The 14,051-nt window shown below is 38.2% G+C and overlaps 2 protein-coding genes across 2 annotated transcripts; both read right to left on the minus strand.

The window, feature by feature from the left end:
- Window positions 1-728: 728 nt before the first annotated feature.
- LOC120326594 (uncharacterized) lies at window positions 729-3,454 on the minus strand. The gene is made up of 4 exons (XM_039392914.2): window positions 3,241-3,454; window positions 2,172-2,306; window positions 1,300-1,520; window positions 729-911 (listed from the first exon to the last, which is right to left on the minus strand). The coding sequence occupies exons 1-4, from the start codon at window positions 3,452-3,454 to the stop codon at window positions 729-731; spliced, it is 753 nt and encodes a 250-aa protein (XP_039248848.2).
- Window positions 3,455-5,279: 1,825 nt separating this feature from the next.
- On the minus strand, window positions 5,280-9,487 carry LOC120326351 (uncharacterized). Its single transcript, XM_078112219.1, has 5 exons — window positions 9,350-9,487; window positions 8,708-8,805; window positions 7,078-7,357; window positions 6,007-6,239; window positions 5,280-5,673 (listed from the first exon to the last, which is right to left on the minus strand). The coding sequence occupies exons 1-5, from the start codon at window positions 9,414-9,416 to the stop codon at window positions 5,467-5,469; spliced, it is 885 nt and encodes a 294-aa protein (XP_077968345.1). The 5' UTR covers window positions 9,417-9,487; the 3' UTR covers window positions 5,280-5,466.
- Window positions 9,488-14,051: the final 4,564 nt, after the last annotated feature.

Below are 14,051 nucleotides of genomic sequence, written 5' to 3' on the forward strand. Positions count from 1 at the left end.
GGACATGTCCGAACATGTCCTAAATTCCGGACATGTCCGGAATTTCCGGACGGTATGGCAACCCTAGATGATTACTCGCACATACCAGATTAAACTATTTTAAAAACTGGTTTTGCGGGCTGCGCGATTTTTCTTGTGAGTCGACTTTTTAAAACGACCTTTCTTATCTGCCTTCCAAGAACCAAACCAAGAAAACACAAAATATGCATACGTATATAAATTATAAACAAAATAATTTTGGGTGTATGGCTGAGAGAAAACGATACGACCTTGGACACCAAGCATGCTCATGAATCGTTTTGTTATTGGACACGAAATGTACCCATTGGATCGTTTTGTTATTATGTGGCTGTTGGTTTTCTTTTTCTTGTTGTTATGAAAGTCTCTTTTCTCATCAACTACTGGACCAATTGCTTCGCAATTTGCGGTGGGTAAATATTGTATTTTTCTCTAGAAGACTATTGCTTTAATTTATTTCAAAAATGTCTGCAGGCTCTTCGGAATTCGTTTTTTTTTGTGTGCGATGACGTCATTGAAATTAGAAATTGGGCACATTGTGGCAGTTTGCGTCGCGTTAGTTGGAAATGGAGGTCAGTCATGAATGTTGCGGTACGGGTAGACAACTGTGGCGGATTGCATACCCTTACTATTACGTTTCAGCTTTCGTGTCCATATATATAAGCATTGCTCTCTCGTTTGTTTTTCATTACGATGCCAGCTTGGTTACATCAAACTCGGCGTTGACAAATAACTCCATCTAAATTAATATCAGGTGTCATATTTACCATTCCTACGACATCGGGGTTATAGTACACGTAAAGAAAAACATTCGGTAGATTCGACGTTCCTCCTAATATGGGTGTTTCTGGACCCCACTTTATGAAAGAGTCTTGTGAAGTGATAGCCCCCGTCTGAAATAAATATTTAATCATTAGTTGGCATCGACGGACACCGGAACGTAGTATGTGCACCAGGTTAGGGTTAGACAGTAATATCAGGTACAAATACTATAGCAGCCACTTGGCTAGTTCCCGAACTCGTAATAGAACTGTGTACCAGGTTAGGGTTAGGCGTTAGGCAATAATATCAGGTAGAAATACTATGGCAGCCACTTGGCTAGTCGCCGAACTCGTAATAGAACTAAAATCAGGAAGATTGGAATAAAATTATTGCCTAATCCTAACCTGGTACACATACTACGTTCCGGTGTCCGCCATCTTGGTTCACATACTTCTGGAGCGCCAACAACATAATAACGAAACAGTCCATAGGTTCAATTCGTGCCTATTCAATCATTACCTTAGTATTGACAATTATCCCCGTCCAAAAATCGACGTCAATTTTGTTGTATTTCATTCTCATCTTTTCCACCACCGCATTGTAAATGCTTTCGGTTTCAAAGTGGGCGGGAACCAAAGTTTTATTCAAACAAATTTCCTCCGCTGCTTCGTATGGGACATTGTGTAGGTCATGAATCTCAAACCAGTAACATGTGTCGTTGGCTATAATATCACATAAACCTAAAATACGAAAAGTATAGTATCAGACTCTGCGCAGTTGGTGTGTGTAGTGTCCGCATACAATTATTCCGATGGGATTCGAACCTGTGGTAGAGTAATGCGCCACGCCGAGGAAAGCTTGAACGAAATTGACGAAGCAAGGTAGTAGATACGTGAGATATCAGTGACTGCCTGTAGGGGGCCTTGTACGAAGAGAGAAAGGCTCGAGTAAGCGTCGTAGTCGTATAAAAAAAACTGAAATTAGGGCTGGGAATATCGAATTGAATAGTAAATCATTTGACAAAAATTTCAACTCGCCGCCATCTTGTTTTTCATTGTACGCCAGAGGTCAGGGTGAATCCGTCAATATTGCTTATGAAACCCACATTTTCAAAAAGCAATTCTGGCATACGACTTTTTCTTTTAATTGAGTTAGTTATTTAACAAGTTCTTATCATGTGTGAGCACCAGGGGTATATAGTGTCCGAGTGATGGATTCTTTGTTTTCAGTGATTTATACGATTTATAGGTCGCGTATGATTACATATATTCCAAGTATTCGAGATCCGATTAGATTAAATTCTGAAATCATCAAGTAATCGAAAATGCCCAGCCCTGCCCGAAATAACACAATACTTTAGCATATCAAGAAGCATAAATGGTCTACTTAACCAGTATCAAAAGTCGTTGTTTCCTCCGTTGTTGTCGGACTATTGTTCATAATCGTAACGGGTAAACTTATTGCAATAATCAGTAGAGTAATCCCAACAATGATGGCTGCCACTATCTTTCGGATAGTAACCTTGCCTTAAAAATCATGAATTAGAAACATTTATAAATTGAAAATAACACAAGTTGTACCTTAGGAATTGACAGAAAGTATTTTACAATTTTGTAAACGAAACATGGCTCAGTAGCAGTGACATCTCGACACCCCCAAGTAGGGGGTGAGCAGTGAACGCCCCAGCCCAGTGTTCCCTCTAAGGTGTGCGCCGGTGCGCGCGCGCACAGTTTGCAGAAGCCGCGCACACGCATAGATTTACTGGACACTGACGTATTTCGATGTAATGTAACAATGTTCTCGGTTGGCAGGTTGAGAGAGTTTGTTGTTGGCCCGCCCATTACCCGGTTAGAACACCAAAATTTCATCATTGGTTTTTGCACAAATATTAGTCATTTCCAAAAAAGTGCGCACACATACTACAAAAAATTAGAGGGAACATTGCCCCAGCCCCTTAAAAATTCCTGACAAAGTGGCCTATATACCTATGTCAGTTAAATACATACCGTAACTTATGAGTGATAAATAGTTATATCGCTAATGGCAATATATCTACCACCCCTAGAATTGGGATTTTAAAAAAACACCCCGCAACGTTTTAAAATCAGTAATTTTTTGGGTTCGGGTTAGGAACGATTTCAAAATTTGAAGTTCCAGCAAAATCTACACTCCAAACCCTAACTGAATAATTACTAGTTAGTTTTTTATTTTGAGCACTGGAGGGGGTTTATTTTTGGAGAGTGTTTTCTACAAAAGATGCAAAAGTGAAATCTTGGATTTTACCACCTTTTCCATTAAGTAGTAAATTGTGTAGACAATACCGCACTAGAAAGATTCATGTTCTTTCAAAACTACAATCTCTTTCACATATTAGCTATCTGTGGCCTCTTCTACGGGCCTTGTTCGGGGGGAAGGCGTGCACAGGCGTCTCATAAAAAAACTCTCGTTTGAATTACTTACGTTTTGTAGTTGTGGATTCTTTATTGTGCTTATTGTTTTCACCAATCATTTTTAGTCTTTTCTGCTTGGGAATATATCTTGTATTCTCTCTATTAACCGCGTTGTTACTACTTATCGCCGAACGAGAAATATTGTCAGCTCCTTCGACATCATTGCATTGTTGAATATCCTCCTTGATATCGAGGTTACTACTTTCAGTGTTAAAGGTTGCCATTGCTTATATATATATGCAAACTATATATAATTTAAATAACCGCTATATAATCTGTGCAAACTCCATAACACTTTGTATTAAAATGTGGACATATGAGGTATTCACTAAACAGTACCCATATTAACACAATGATAAACTCATGTGTAGGGCTGGGCTTATCCAATCGAACAGTGAATTATTCGAATCGGTCTAGACCAGTGGTTCCCAAACCAGGGGTCGCGACCCCAAATTGGGTCGGATTGATAAGTAGGTGGGGTCACAAACAGGTCATAGGGTCGGTGGGGTCGCTGAGGTATGGTAGAGAATGGATGTACAAAACATCTAAGATTTGACAAACCATGTTAAATTTAGCAGTTTGTAGCATGGCTTACTGTGAAACAGGCCCATGGGCATCGCTCTATGCTTATGCTATAGAAAATGTAGGTGTTTATTGCGACATCACTGTTTGGTTTTAGCTTATTTTACTTAATATCACAAAATGACCAAACTCAACAGTCCAGTGAAAGAAGCTCCAAAGTTTCATGAAAAATATATATATTGACCTGGGGTCGCATTGACCTGGGGTCTGCATATGAAAAAATGGCTAACTACTCTCATACCTGACATGTACTGGCAACCAGAAGAGAGGGCATGGTTCGCCACATGATTAAGCCGTCTTAGCGGCTTTACTCTTCCAGGGATAAACCTGTCAATCCTATCCCTGTCAAGCACAATCCTATTTCCTCCACCAAGCAATATACTTGACAAACCTCGCCCCTCTAATTCAGAGGTGTGACGTCACAATTTACAGTAAGTAGCGTATATACCACTGCAGATGGTCTATCAACTACGTAAAACATTTTTATAAGATACAAGTTTTATCGCTTATGGTAAAAAGTCTATCATCCCCTCAGAATCTGAATAAAAAAGCTAAAATGCAAGTCAGGAATCATACTGCGCGGAACCTTCTTGAATATTGCGCATATATTTGTGATTTATGTTATTTTTCAAATATAAATTTTCAAAAAGTGAAACTGTTGATGTTAGTAATCGATGGACAATGAATAGGTTATCGCTACGCGCCATTAAATCCTATTTTCATTCATTAAAAACATTTCAAACATTTTTGTCTTGTAGATACCGCAGTTAAATGTTGTGATTTTTCTATAACCACATAAAAAACTAAAGGTTGCAGGTATAATTCTGTCTGCAACCACACGTACAAAAACTTGCTTCAGCTGCTTCGCCCGATATATCATTTAGTACCGGAACTGGATTGTACAGGTTTATACTGGTTGCAATTTTAGGAATGTCATCAACCATGCACAAAGTATTGCTTGATGGTGTGTTAAATGTTTGATAAAGTTCATTTCGTAATTCGATCAAATTGTACTGAATTTGTATTACGTTATTAGGACACAATCCTCAGACCGGGAATATAGTTTGCTTACATTCCTGAATGGCTAAAAACTATCATCCAAATGCTATGTCTAATATTATGACTTCACATTACGCCATTATACAACGAGGTGTCGTGTCCCACGTTATTTTCAGCACACTTGCCCCCCTTTTCTACACCAATCCCACTCCTATGTCCTCCAATATATATTTGGCTCAAGCCAATCCTCGAGTCCTGTTCATCGAGAGAAAGTGTGCGATTTTTGCTATTTGAGCTTTTCAGGGTATTTCGGAAATTCGTTTCAAGACCCGTGCGATTACGAATACGAGATGGATATTCCGTACCTCATCGCCTGTCGGAGTAAATCTAAAAACTTGCACTCAATTTTATTTTGCTAATTTTTTTGAGTTTTCATTATACAGTATAAGAACATATGGTCTGGGATAAACAAAAATTGAGAAATTTATCGCATTATAAATCCAATGAAATCATTTTTGCCTTTGATAGTCACGATCTGTGTATTGAATAAAATAGCTATAATAAATCTAAAGACACGTTATCATTTTCCGAAGTTCTGAGTTGGTCTGATCATAGTCTATCCATGTCGGCTCCATCTTGCTTCATATCTTCGATTTTAACGTCTTTGAATTTCGCAGAGAACAAAAACATCCAAATCGTTAAAGTTACAAAAATATTGGTACAGGCTCAATGCATCACTGTGAACAAGTAAATACACATTTTTAGAAAAAGGATATTTATATCCGCCATATGGGCATCCCGGGCGCCATTTGAATTCATTTCCTGGTATTAAGGTACCGTTGCGTAGAGACACACGGTTATTCTGCAAATATAAAGAATTTTGGAAAATTAAATCTTATCAAATATCTTTAGTTAGATTGTTGCCCAGAGGGAATGTAGTCGTATGATCAATATTTTGCGTCGTGCACAGAAAAAGTTAACACGAAGAAAATTCTTTTTAATATACCTAAATACGTTTTTCTAATATTCTCCGCTTCACTCATTCTTTCGTGGGATACAAAACCTCCAAGCCTAAAGCTTATTGACCATTCAATGTTTTGTCAAGAGACCCTCAAATTTAGTCAGCCATCGAGCAGATATTTTATGTTTACATGAAACAAGTTGGTGAGACCATTCGAAAATTAAATAGGCTTACGGTGTCTTTATATGTCATTCCTAGATGGAAATAGTTGAGGGAGGCTTCAATTTTGTTGTTTCTGATATAACTTGCTATTCTGTCCATATGTTCATCATTGTATATATTTGCCAATTCTCCTCCTATATCCTTACATTTCTTGATTGCTGCTTTTCTCAAAACTTTCTCTGACATCAAAGGAATAAAAATGTTTCCTTCATAGCTTTGGTTATTGTCAGATCTAGTGATGATATCTGAAACACGAAAGCAAAGTATGGCGAGACTGGAATTTAGTTTATCATTGTTTTTTTTTTGTGTGTATTACCGCAAGATTGGGCGCTTCCGTAGTACGTGAACTAAGATGGCGGACACCGGAACGTCATATGTGTACCAGATTAGGGTTAGGACATCATTTTATTCAAATTTTTCCTATTTTAGATCTATCAAGAGTTCGGGGACTAGCCAAGTGACCTGACCGTAGTATTTGTACCTGAAATTATGGCCTAACCCTAACCTGGTACACACACTACGTACCGGTGTCCGCCAACTTGGTTCACTTACTACATGAGTACCCAAGATTGTGTACAGATGTATGTGGAGTTAAGGGCATGCGGAAGTTTTCTGCTGGCCATAACGAGTTTCTGATAATGTTGCTCCTTATACATAGACTCAAAAATAGTCCAGGAGATAAACAAATCAGAGATGTTGGTATACACGACAATGAATCAATTTAAGGTCAAGGAAGAGGGTAATATTATTTAAATCTTCAAACTAAGCAACAAACTAACGTGTAGAAGATCAAACTCATTGCGCTAAATCACACAATGATCAGACAAGCACATTGGCGGCTAACGGCAGTCACAAATTGCTGACTCACCATCACCACAAGAAGTCACACAAGACTATAAACGTGATGTCACCATTTACTCGAATAATACACATCGAGAAAAACATGCGTAATGACGCGAACTCTACAGCTTGTAGCTTTGTATCGGGCGCTACAACGTCCTGCTCCAGGCGGCTGCCCTTCCCTTAGACCGCATCACCGCACCCGAGTGGCTTCGACCGTAATATTTCACAATTGACTGCTACCTGTCATAATTTCTCTGAATGAACCAAAAGCGTCTCCTCCAGATCCACGATTTCCGTTAATTCCCTTCAATCCTGGGTCCCCTTTCCGACCATGATCGCCTGTGGAGCCTTTGACTCCAGCAGGTCCCTGAATACCAGTCTCTCCTTTTGACCCAGGAACTCCAAGTTTTCCGGTTGGCCCTATAATGCCCCTGTTTCCTGGGAGGCCTTTGTCGCCCTTCTCTCCTTTCAAGCCAAGTTTGCCTTTCTCTCCTTTTGTGTTTGAAGTTGAACACTGCAACTGAAAAAAAGAGAGCAAATACTATCTATTATTCGTAGCTTATTGTTAGCTAGTTATTTTTGAGGTGAAGCGCGCTACTCGACAAATTCTATAAAGGGGACGCGGCTTAAAAAGTTTGGGAACCACCGCCCTAGGCCTAGAGCAGGGTTCACCAACCTTTTCGAAGCCGATGGCTACTTTCTGGGTACAGATTAATCCAAGGGCTACCAGTTCAATGTACACTTCTAAAAAAGTCAGTTTGCTCGATTAAGCCTAAATTATTAATAATTACTGGTATTTAGTCTAGTAGAGACACTGATAAACTCTAGGATTCTTCAGAAAATCAAACGATTATCACAACGTTGAAATATATTTCTATCAATGACACTTGCGTTGCATTTAAAAAAAATGTTTTTAAATTGATTTTAAAGTCATCACTACTAGAATATACTAGGAAACCAAAATGTACCGGGGTTATTTACAAACACTCTGCACTCTACCCTCTGCCTAGGATAAAATGGACTTAACAGTTGTACTATCAAATGCTACAGAGTGTTGTACTGCGGCGCGTTACTTGACACTGTAGCACTAAGCGAGACTTGCAGATCATCTGAAAGGCGTGTTCCGTGTTTGTTCCTGGTTGAAGTACATATGAAAAAATGTTGATTCACAAAGATAGGTTGAACGGTTGAACCAAATAATAGTCTCAATATTTACCCAATATTTGTCACCATCAGGGGCAGCCCTGTCATTAAGGCCGACCGGCAGCAAAATTTTACCTGCCATTGGTTTTCAATTTGCTGCCGCGGTAACGGCAGCCCTCCATTGGTATGTGGCAGCTAAAAAGTATGTCGCCGTGGGGGTTGGCTTAGCCATATTAGGCCATGGTTCGGAAACACCGCCGTGGTTTTGCGGCAGCTTTAGACGCCACAGAATACTTAAATCTGAACTCGAAAAAACGCGTATTTGTGGAGGTTGATAACTGTGTGATGTCATAATTTGAAGACTATTAAATAACCTGTCACATTGCTGAGTTCAAATCAGGTTGATTGTTAAAATAATTAATATAGTGCCATTCCCAGTTCCCATATAAGTGTAATCAGTACAAGAATAGCAGGACAAAAATTGATTGATGTAACTTATTTCGGAACAGACCTGCGGGCGACTCATGTGGTCTTCACGGGCGACTTGGTGCCCGCGGGCAACGGGTTGGTGACCCCTGGCCTAGAGTATAACATAGGTAGAATGTGCTGAACGAGCAAGATCACTATACTTTCTAAACGTAGACTTTCTTTATATTGATTGATAATTGTTTGTCCAGCGCATTATACCAAGCAGAGGCGTGGGACAAGTGAACAAAAACAAACAAACCTGTGAATCAGCTGAAAATATCTGTTTCCATGACAATTGACTTTTACCTCCGCTGTTCAAACAGTAAACTGGAGCAAAACATTTGCTTTGTTTTGGGACTGAAATGAAAATGCGTTCATCAAGTTATTTGAAGCAGTGCTTCCAGGTCTGGGGGTCGCGACCCCGGAAGTGAGCGCGCAACCAACTTTAGGGGTAGCAAAGAGTACACCAATTTTACACACTACTATATCTACTATACTATTTTAGACTAATAAGTAGAGACACAATAATTAAAACTAGTGCGAAACATAAATCTCACGATTTCGAGAGAAGTCATAGGATCAGTAAAGAGGCGTGCGTGCTTTAAGCAATGCCGACTTTGATCGTAAGACCGAAAAAGCGAGCGAGCTTAAAAGTTTGGAAGCCCTGTATCAAAGTACAGTTGGTACAAGTGTTGTATACGCTTTTGTGCAGAGTCGCATTCATGTATTGTTTAATGTAGGACTGGCTCTCCCTCTATTTGTATTTTCCCTGACAAATAAAAATTCAAATCTTATATAAAACTCCAACCGATTCACAAGACGTAGTTTTCTCATAATAAATTTTAGGTGACTCTAACAAATGTCCATGATTTTTTTTTAAAAAAAAAAAGGCCGTACTCACATTGAGTTTCCTGCGATGCATTTATTTGAATCAAACTCATTGCAAACATTATCGAATATAACAGCATGATTGTTTAGGTGTCCACGAATATGATGTCCTAATATGAAGTTGAAAAATATACTCAAAATATAGAGAACTGTTGCCACAAATTAAAAGAATAAAATAAATTGATTGTCAATTATAGAAATAGCAGAAAGATATACCTCTTGAACATGTATCAGAAACTATAATCTATCGTTTGCTTTCTTTTGCTTCAATCTGTCTCGAGTCATAAATATGCGGCGTATAAATTGGTTTAAGTGAGGCTCATATTTCCAGTGGCCAAATAATATTGAATAAATGAATTTTAAAATTATCGTGATATAGCAGGGGAATCTGATTCTACCTTGAGTCTTAAACATGCGGCGTGTAAATTAGTTCGAGAGATGCTCATTTTCTACTGTTGGGCTCGAATCAAGTAGGCACTTACTCGATGTGACTAGAGTCATTTCGTTCAAATCACTTCACTTGGCTAATAACTCGACTTCGAACTCGTCTCTAGACTCTGGTAAACATGGTTTGATTCGAGTCGGGAAATGGGCTTTATAGACTCATACCCAACTCTCTATATTTCTTACACCATTATACCCTTAACTAAATTAGATATACTTTTATATATTTTTGGACACGTTTAGTGGCCATAACGATCGTTTCAAAATTTTGTTGTTATTGTTATTTTCTTTCGTCATTATCTTTAAAAAAAAGCTTTTCTCTTCGAATACTGGACCAATTGCTTTGAAATTTTCAATAGTTAAAGATAAAATTTTTCTTCAGAACGCTATTACTTTTTTTTTCTCGCTATGACGTCATCAAAATTATTGCCATTGGGTGGCGCTACGTGTCCATATATTTGAGCATAGCTCTCTTGTTTTCTATGCGACGCTAATTCACGTTTTTTGCTCTGAACCTGACACTATACAAGCAGTCACTTTGCGGATCGGCATTGCCTATATCTAATTTATCACATTCTGGGTGAGGTGAGATTCGAATCCGTAATATATAATCCGCGACGCCAACAATTCTGAATCTAACGCTTTATTGACCACTCAGACTAATATTTCATAAACCAGGTTATAACTGCAGAATAATAGTTACATATTTGACAAGTGAGACGCTAATTAACCTCTTTCGCTCTGGCCCTATGATAGCAGTCACTTCGCGGATCGGCATTGCCTTCGTAATTTAGTGAGATGAAGGGATTGGAACCTGAGATGTGTAATCCGCAATACCGACATATCTGAGTCTAACGTTTCAACGTCTAGGGTTAAGTCATCGAGCAGTCACTTTTGCACTAATATGTCTTGAACCAGGTTAATACTACAGAATAATATTCGGAAATTTGACAAACAACAAAAACTTTACATTAAACCCATATCTGCTCATTTGTCTACGTGACTAGAAACACGATTAGTTTCATTATTATCAACGATAGATGGAGTCATGTCTACTCAGAACTTCTTAAGTAGATACTTCCTGTGTTGTAGTCAACGGTTAATGAAGGTTTCGTAGTCTTTAACAAATGAAATCTTCCTGATGACAGTCGATGCAATTATTTTTATTGGGAAAAGAAACAAGTAAAATTGTCCTTAGTCTTTTCCATTCATCATAGCATATTGCATGTTAAATTTGCTTCAAAATATATATCCAATTCTACACTCGTAGTCAGTGGTGTAATAGTATTATTTTCCACTTCTGCTTTCGTAACACTGTAAAATATTGTTCATAAAATGTAACATTTTGCGTCACCCTTACATGGGCTGCCAGTCTAGGTGTGCAAAATTTTCGGCCCTCGTTCGAAAGCCTTTCCCACTCCTGGCCTATAGCGTCCCAGCGGCTATTCGCTCCTTCAAAACGAACATTGACGTCACCATTTGGTTCTGCGGCGTCAAATTCTAATATGAAATCAAGTTTTTGATTCTTCACAACTATGCCTCTTTTTTAATTCGTTTCAGAAAAAAATCTTTGCTGCTTGCTTTTTGATATTTAGAAACACGGGCGATTTCAATTTACGTCGGCTGACTAAATGATTCGAATATTTAAAAGTAAATCTGATTTGTAAGAAATGAAGTGTCTTTTCGCCAAATAAGACATATCTTAGAATGACGGACAATTTGCCATCTCGAATTTTTCATTTTAAATTTGACATAATGCTTGTTTATGGTTTACCTATTAATTAATATATATATATCGTCAACTGATTAATTATTGTGCAATAATCAAATGTCCGGTTAATATGCAATCTGAATTGTCACTATCATTATATTTAACGCACTGGCGTGTTTAGTTATGGAAGTGGCAAACAAACAGACCAACAGTTGGACCAATATTGGGTCGAATAGCGTCCCCAACACGATGCATTTCGGGATTGCAATGAGCGTGCTCTCCGTCTGCTTTTACTGGTTCCTGAATTATAGTTTAAACGACCATCATGGATCTCAGTCGATGACGTACTGTTGACTCGTGATCTACTAGTGATCAAAACGAAATGAACAAATAATGAAATGTAAACTACGTACCTACGTACCCAAACGTAGCGTGAACAATTTTGCTCTCAACGCATTGAATATCTCGTTGGAAAATACCAAGCCTGATGATTTTGATTTTTTATTGTCGCAAAATTACGGTGAAATATGGTCAATGTGTTTCCAATCAAAGCTGACGAAATATGGTCAGTGCCTGTAAAATTGGGGCTGACGAAATAGGGTCAGGGGCAGTCAAATTAGGCCTGACAAAATAGGGCCAGTGCGTGTCCAATTAGACCTGACAAAATAGGATCAGTGCGTCTCAAATTGGGGCTGACGAAAAGGGTCAGTGCGTGTCAAATTAGACCTGACAAAATAGGATCAGTGCGTCTCAAATTGGGGCTGACGAAAAGGGTCAGTGCGTGTCAAATTGGGGCTGACGAAAAGGGTCAGTGCGTGTCAAATTTGAGCTGACAAAATAGAATCAGTGCGTGTCAAACTGGGACTGACAAAATAGGGTCAGTGCGCGTCAAATGAGGCTGACAAAATAGGATCAGAGGGTGTCAAATTAGAAATGGAAAAATAAGGTGGATTTGTGTCATTTCATTGACATGAACTCCCCGACTTGCCAAATGCCAATGTCCTTAATCAACCAATTATTCTATACTTCAACATTTTGAATGTCAGTAACTTGAATTCCCTAGGCATCTGAAACAAGCCATTGCTAAGATACTTTCATACCCGACTAACAGAGTACAGGACGGGAAGACATGGGTCCTTATATCATGATTAATTTTTTTTATAGGTTTCTCTTTTACATTTGTCTTCTATCGATATTGAGCTCTATCTATTTTTTCCAGTCGGTCGGTTCTAACAAAATGATCTCAACCAAAGGATTTAAATATAACATGAATCCATATCTTTCTATCCCATACATATATTTATTCAAATCATTCTGAATGAAATAATATCCAAATAAATGTCAAAAAAAGTATAAACAAAATCCTGAAGTATATTACATGAGATGACAAATATTATAGTTATCTGTGCATATTACAGAAGCGTTGTCCGGAACGTAAAATATACATAAGTTTTATATATTTTTGTTATTATTGTTAAATAGGCATTCATATATTAACTCATATTTGCTTTGAAACTCACACATATAAATAAAGAAATTGAACTGTCCCGTTTATAATTTTCAAGCAAAATGATTAATGGGACTATCAGAATCGGTCTTTTCAAACACTACAGCAGTGGTTAACGAATGCCACGAAGCAGCTCCATAAGGCCACAATAATAGACACCTAATGAGATCTGGAATCTTCCCATCAAAAAGACGTTCTAAACGTCTCAGTACAGTGTGAACCCTAATCTTAGTAGGTGATTTGCAGGTCATCTGAACTGCTGATATCGGTCTGCGTAAATAAACGTATGGCGGCGCAGAAAATTATTTTTAAATTTCTAATGCCCAAGAAAGAGAAATGGAATAACAGTTAGTCTGACTTTAACAAAATAAACCGAGACGGCCGAGACGGTCTAGAATAGGGGTGGGCAGGTCTGGTGGGCCATGTAAGTGTGACTTAAAAAGTTATATTTTATGAACAATATTTACAGTGTTACAAAGCAAAAATGGAAAACAATAAGTGCCAAAACTAAATTTAACCACAATCTCAACAAATCCTTGAGCAATTTTCAGTTAAAACATAAAAATTTGGTTTCAGTTTGATTGTGGCAGCATCAGGCGGGTCAGTTTAAATTACCTAACAGGCCGTACTTTGCTCATGTCTGGTCTATAATGTGCACAATTCCTGCACTACCCGTGTCAGGCTACGAGTCATAAGGGTTAGGAATCACTGCATTACAGTTTACAAAGATTAATTACAAGTTAGAGTAATTTTCAAATTTGTTGCCAAACATTCCTCCATCTAAGATGATCACCAATCAGATTTCACAAAGAGGGTGACTAGGGATATAGCTGGAACTTTGGAGTATATAAGAATCTGTTTTGGATTCATCAGCGCTGACAGCAAGATTCATTGTTACAACATCTGGTGTTTGGGTTATATTGAATGCTGGATGTGGTTGTAATTGTATTGGAGTGAGCATATTCATATTCTTACTTGGGACATCGATACCATCACGTGTATAAAGTTTTCTGTCCTGCAAACCATTAGTTACAATGTAAATACAATGAAACA

The sequence above is a fragment of the Styela clava genome, chromosome 4 (assembly GCF_964204865.1).
Source record: "Styela clava chromosome 4, kaStyClav1.hap1.2, whole genome shotgun sequence".
NCBI lineage: Eukaryota > Metazoa > Chordata > Ascidiacea > Stolidobranchia > Styelidae > Styela > Styela clava.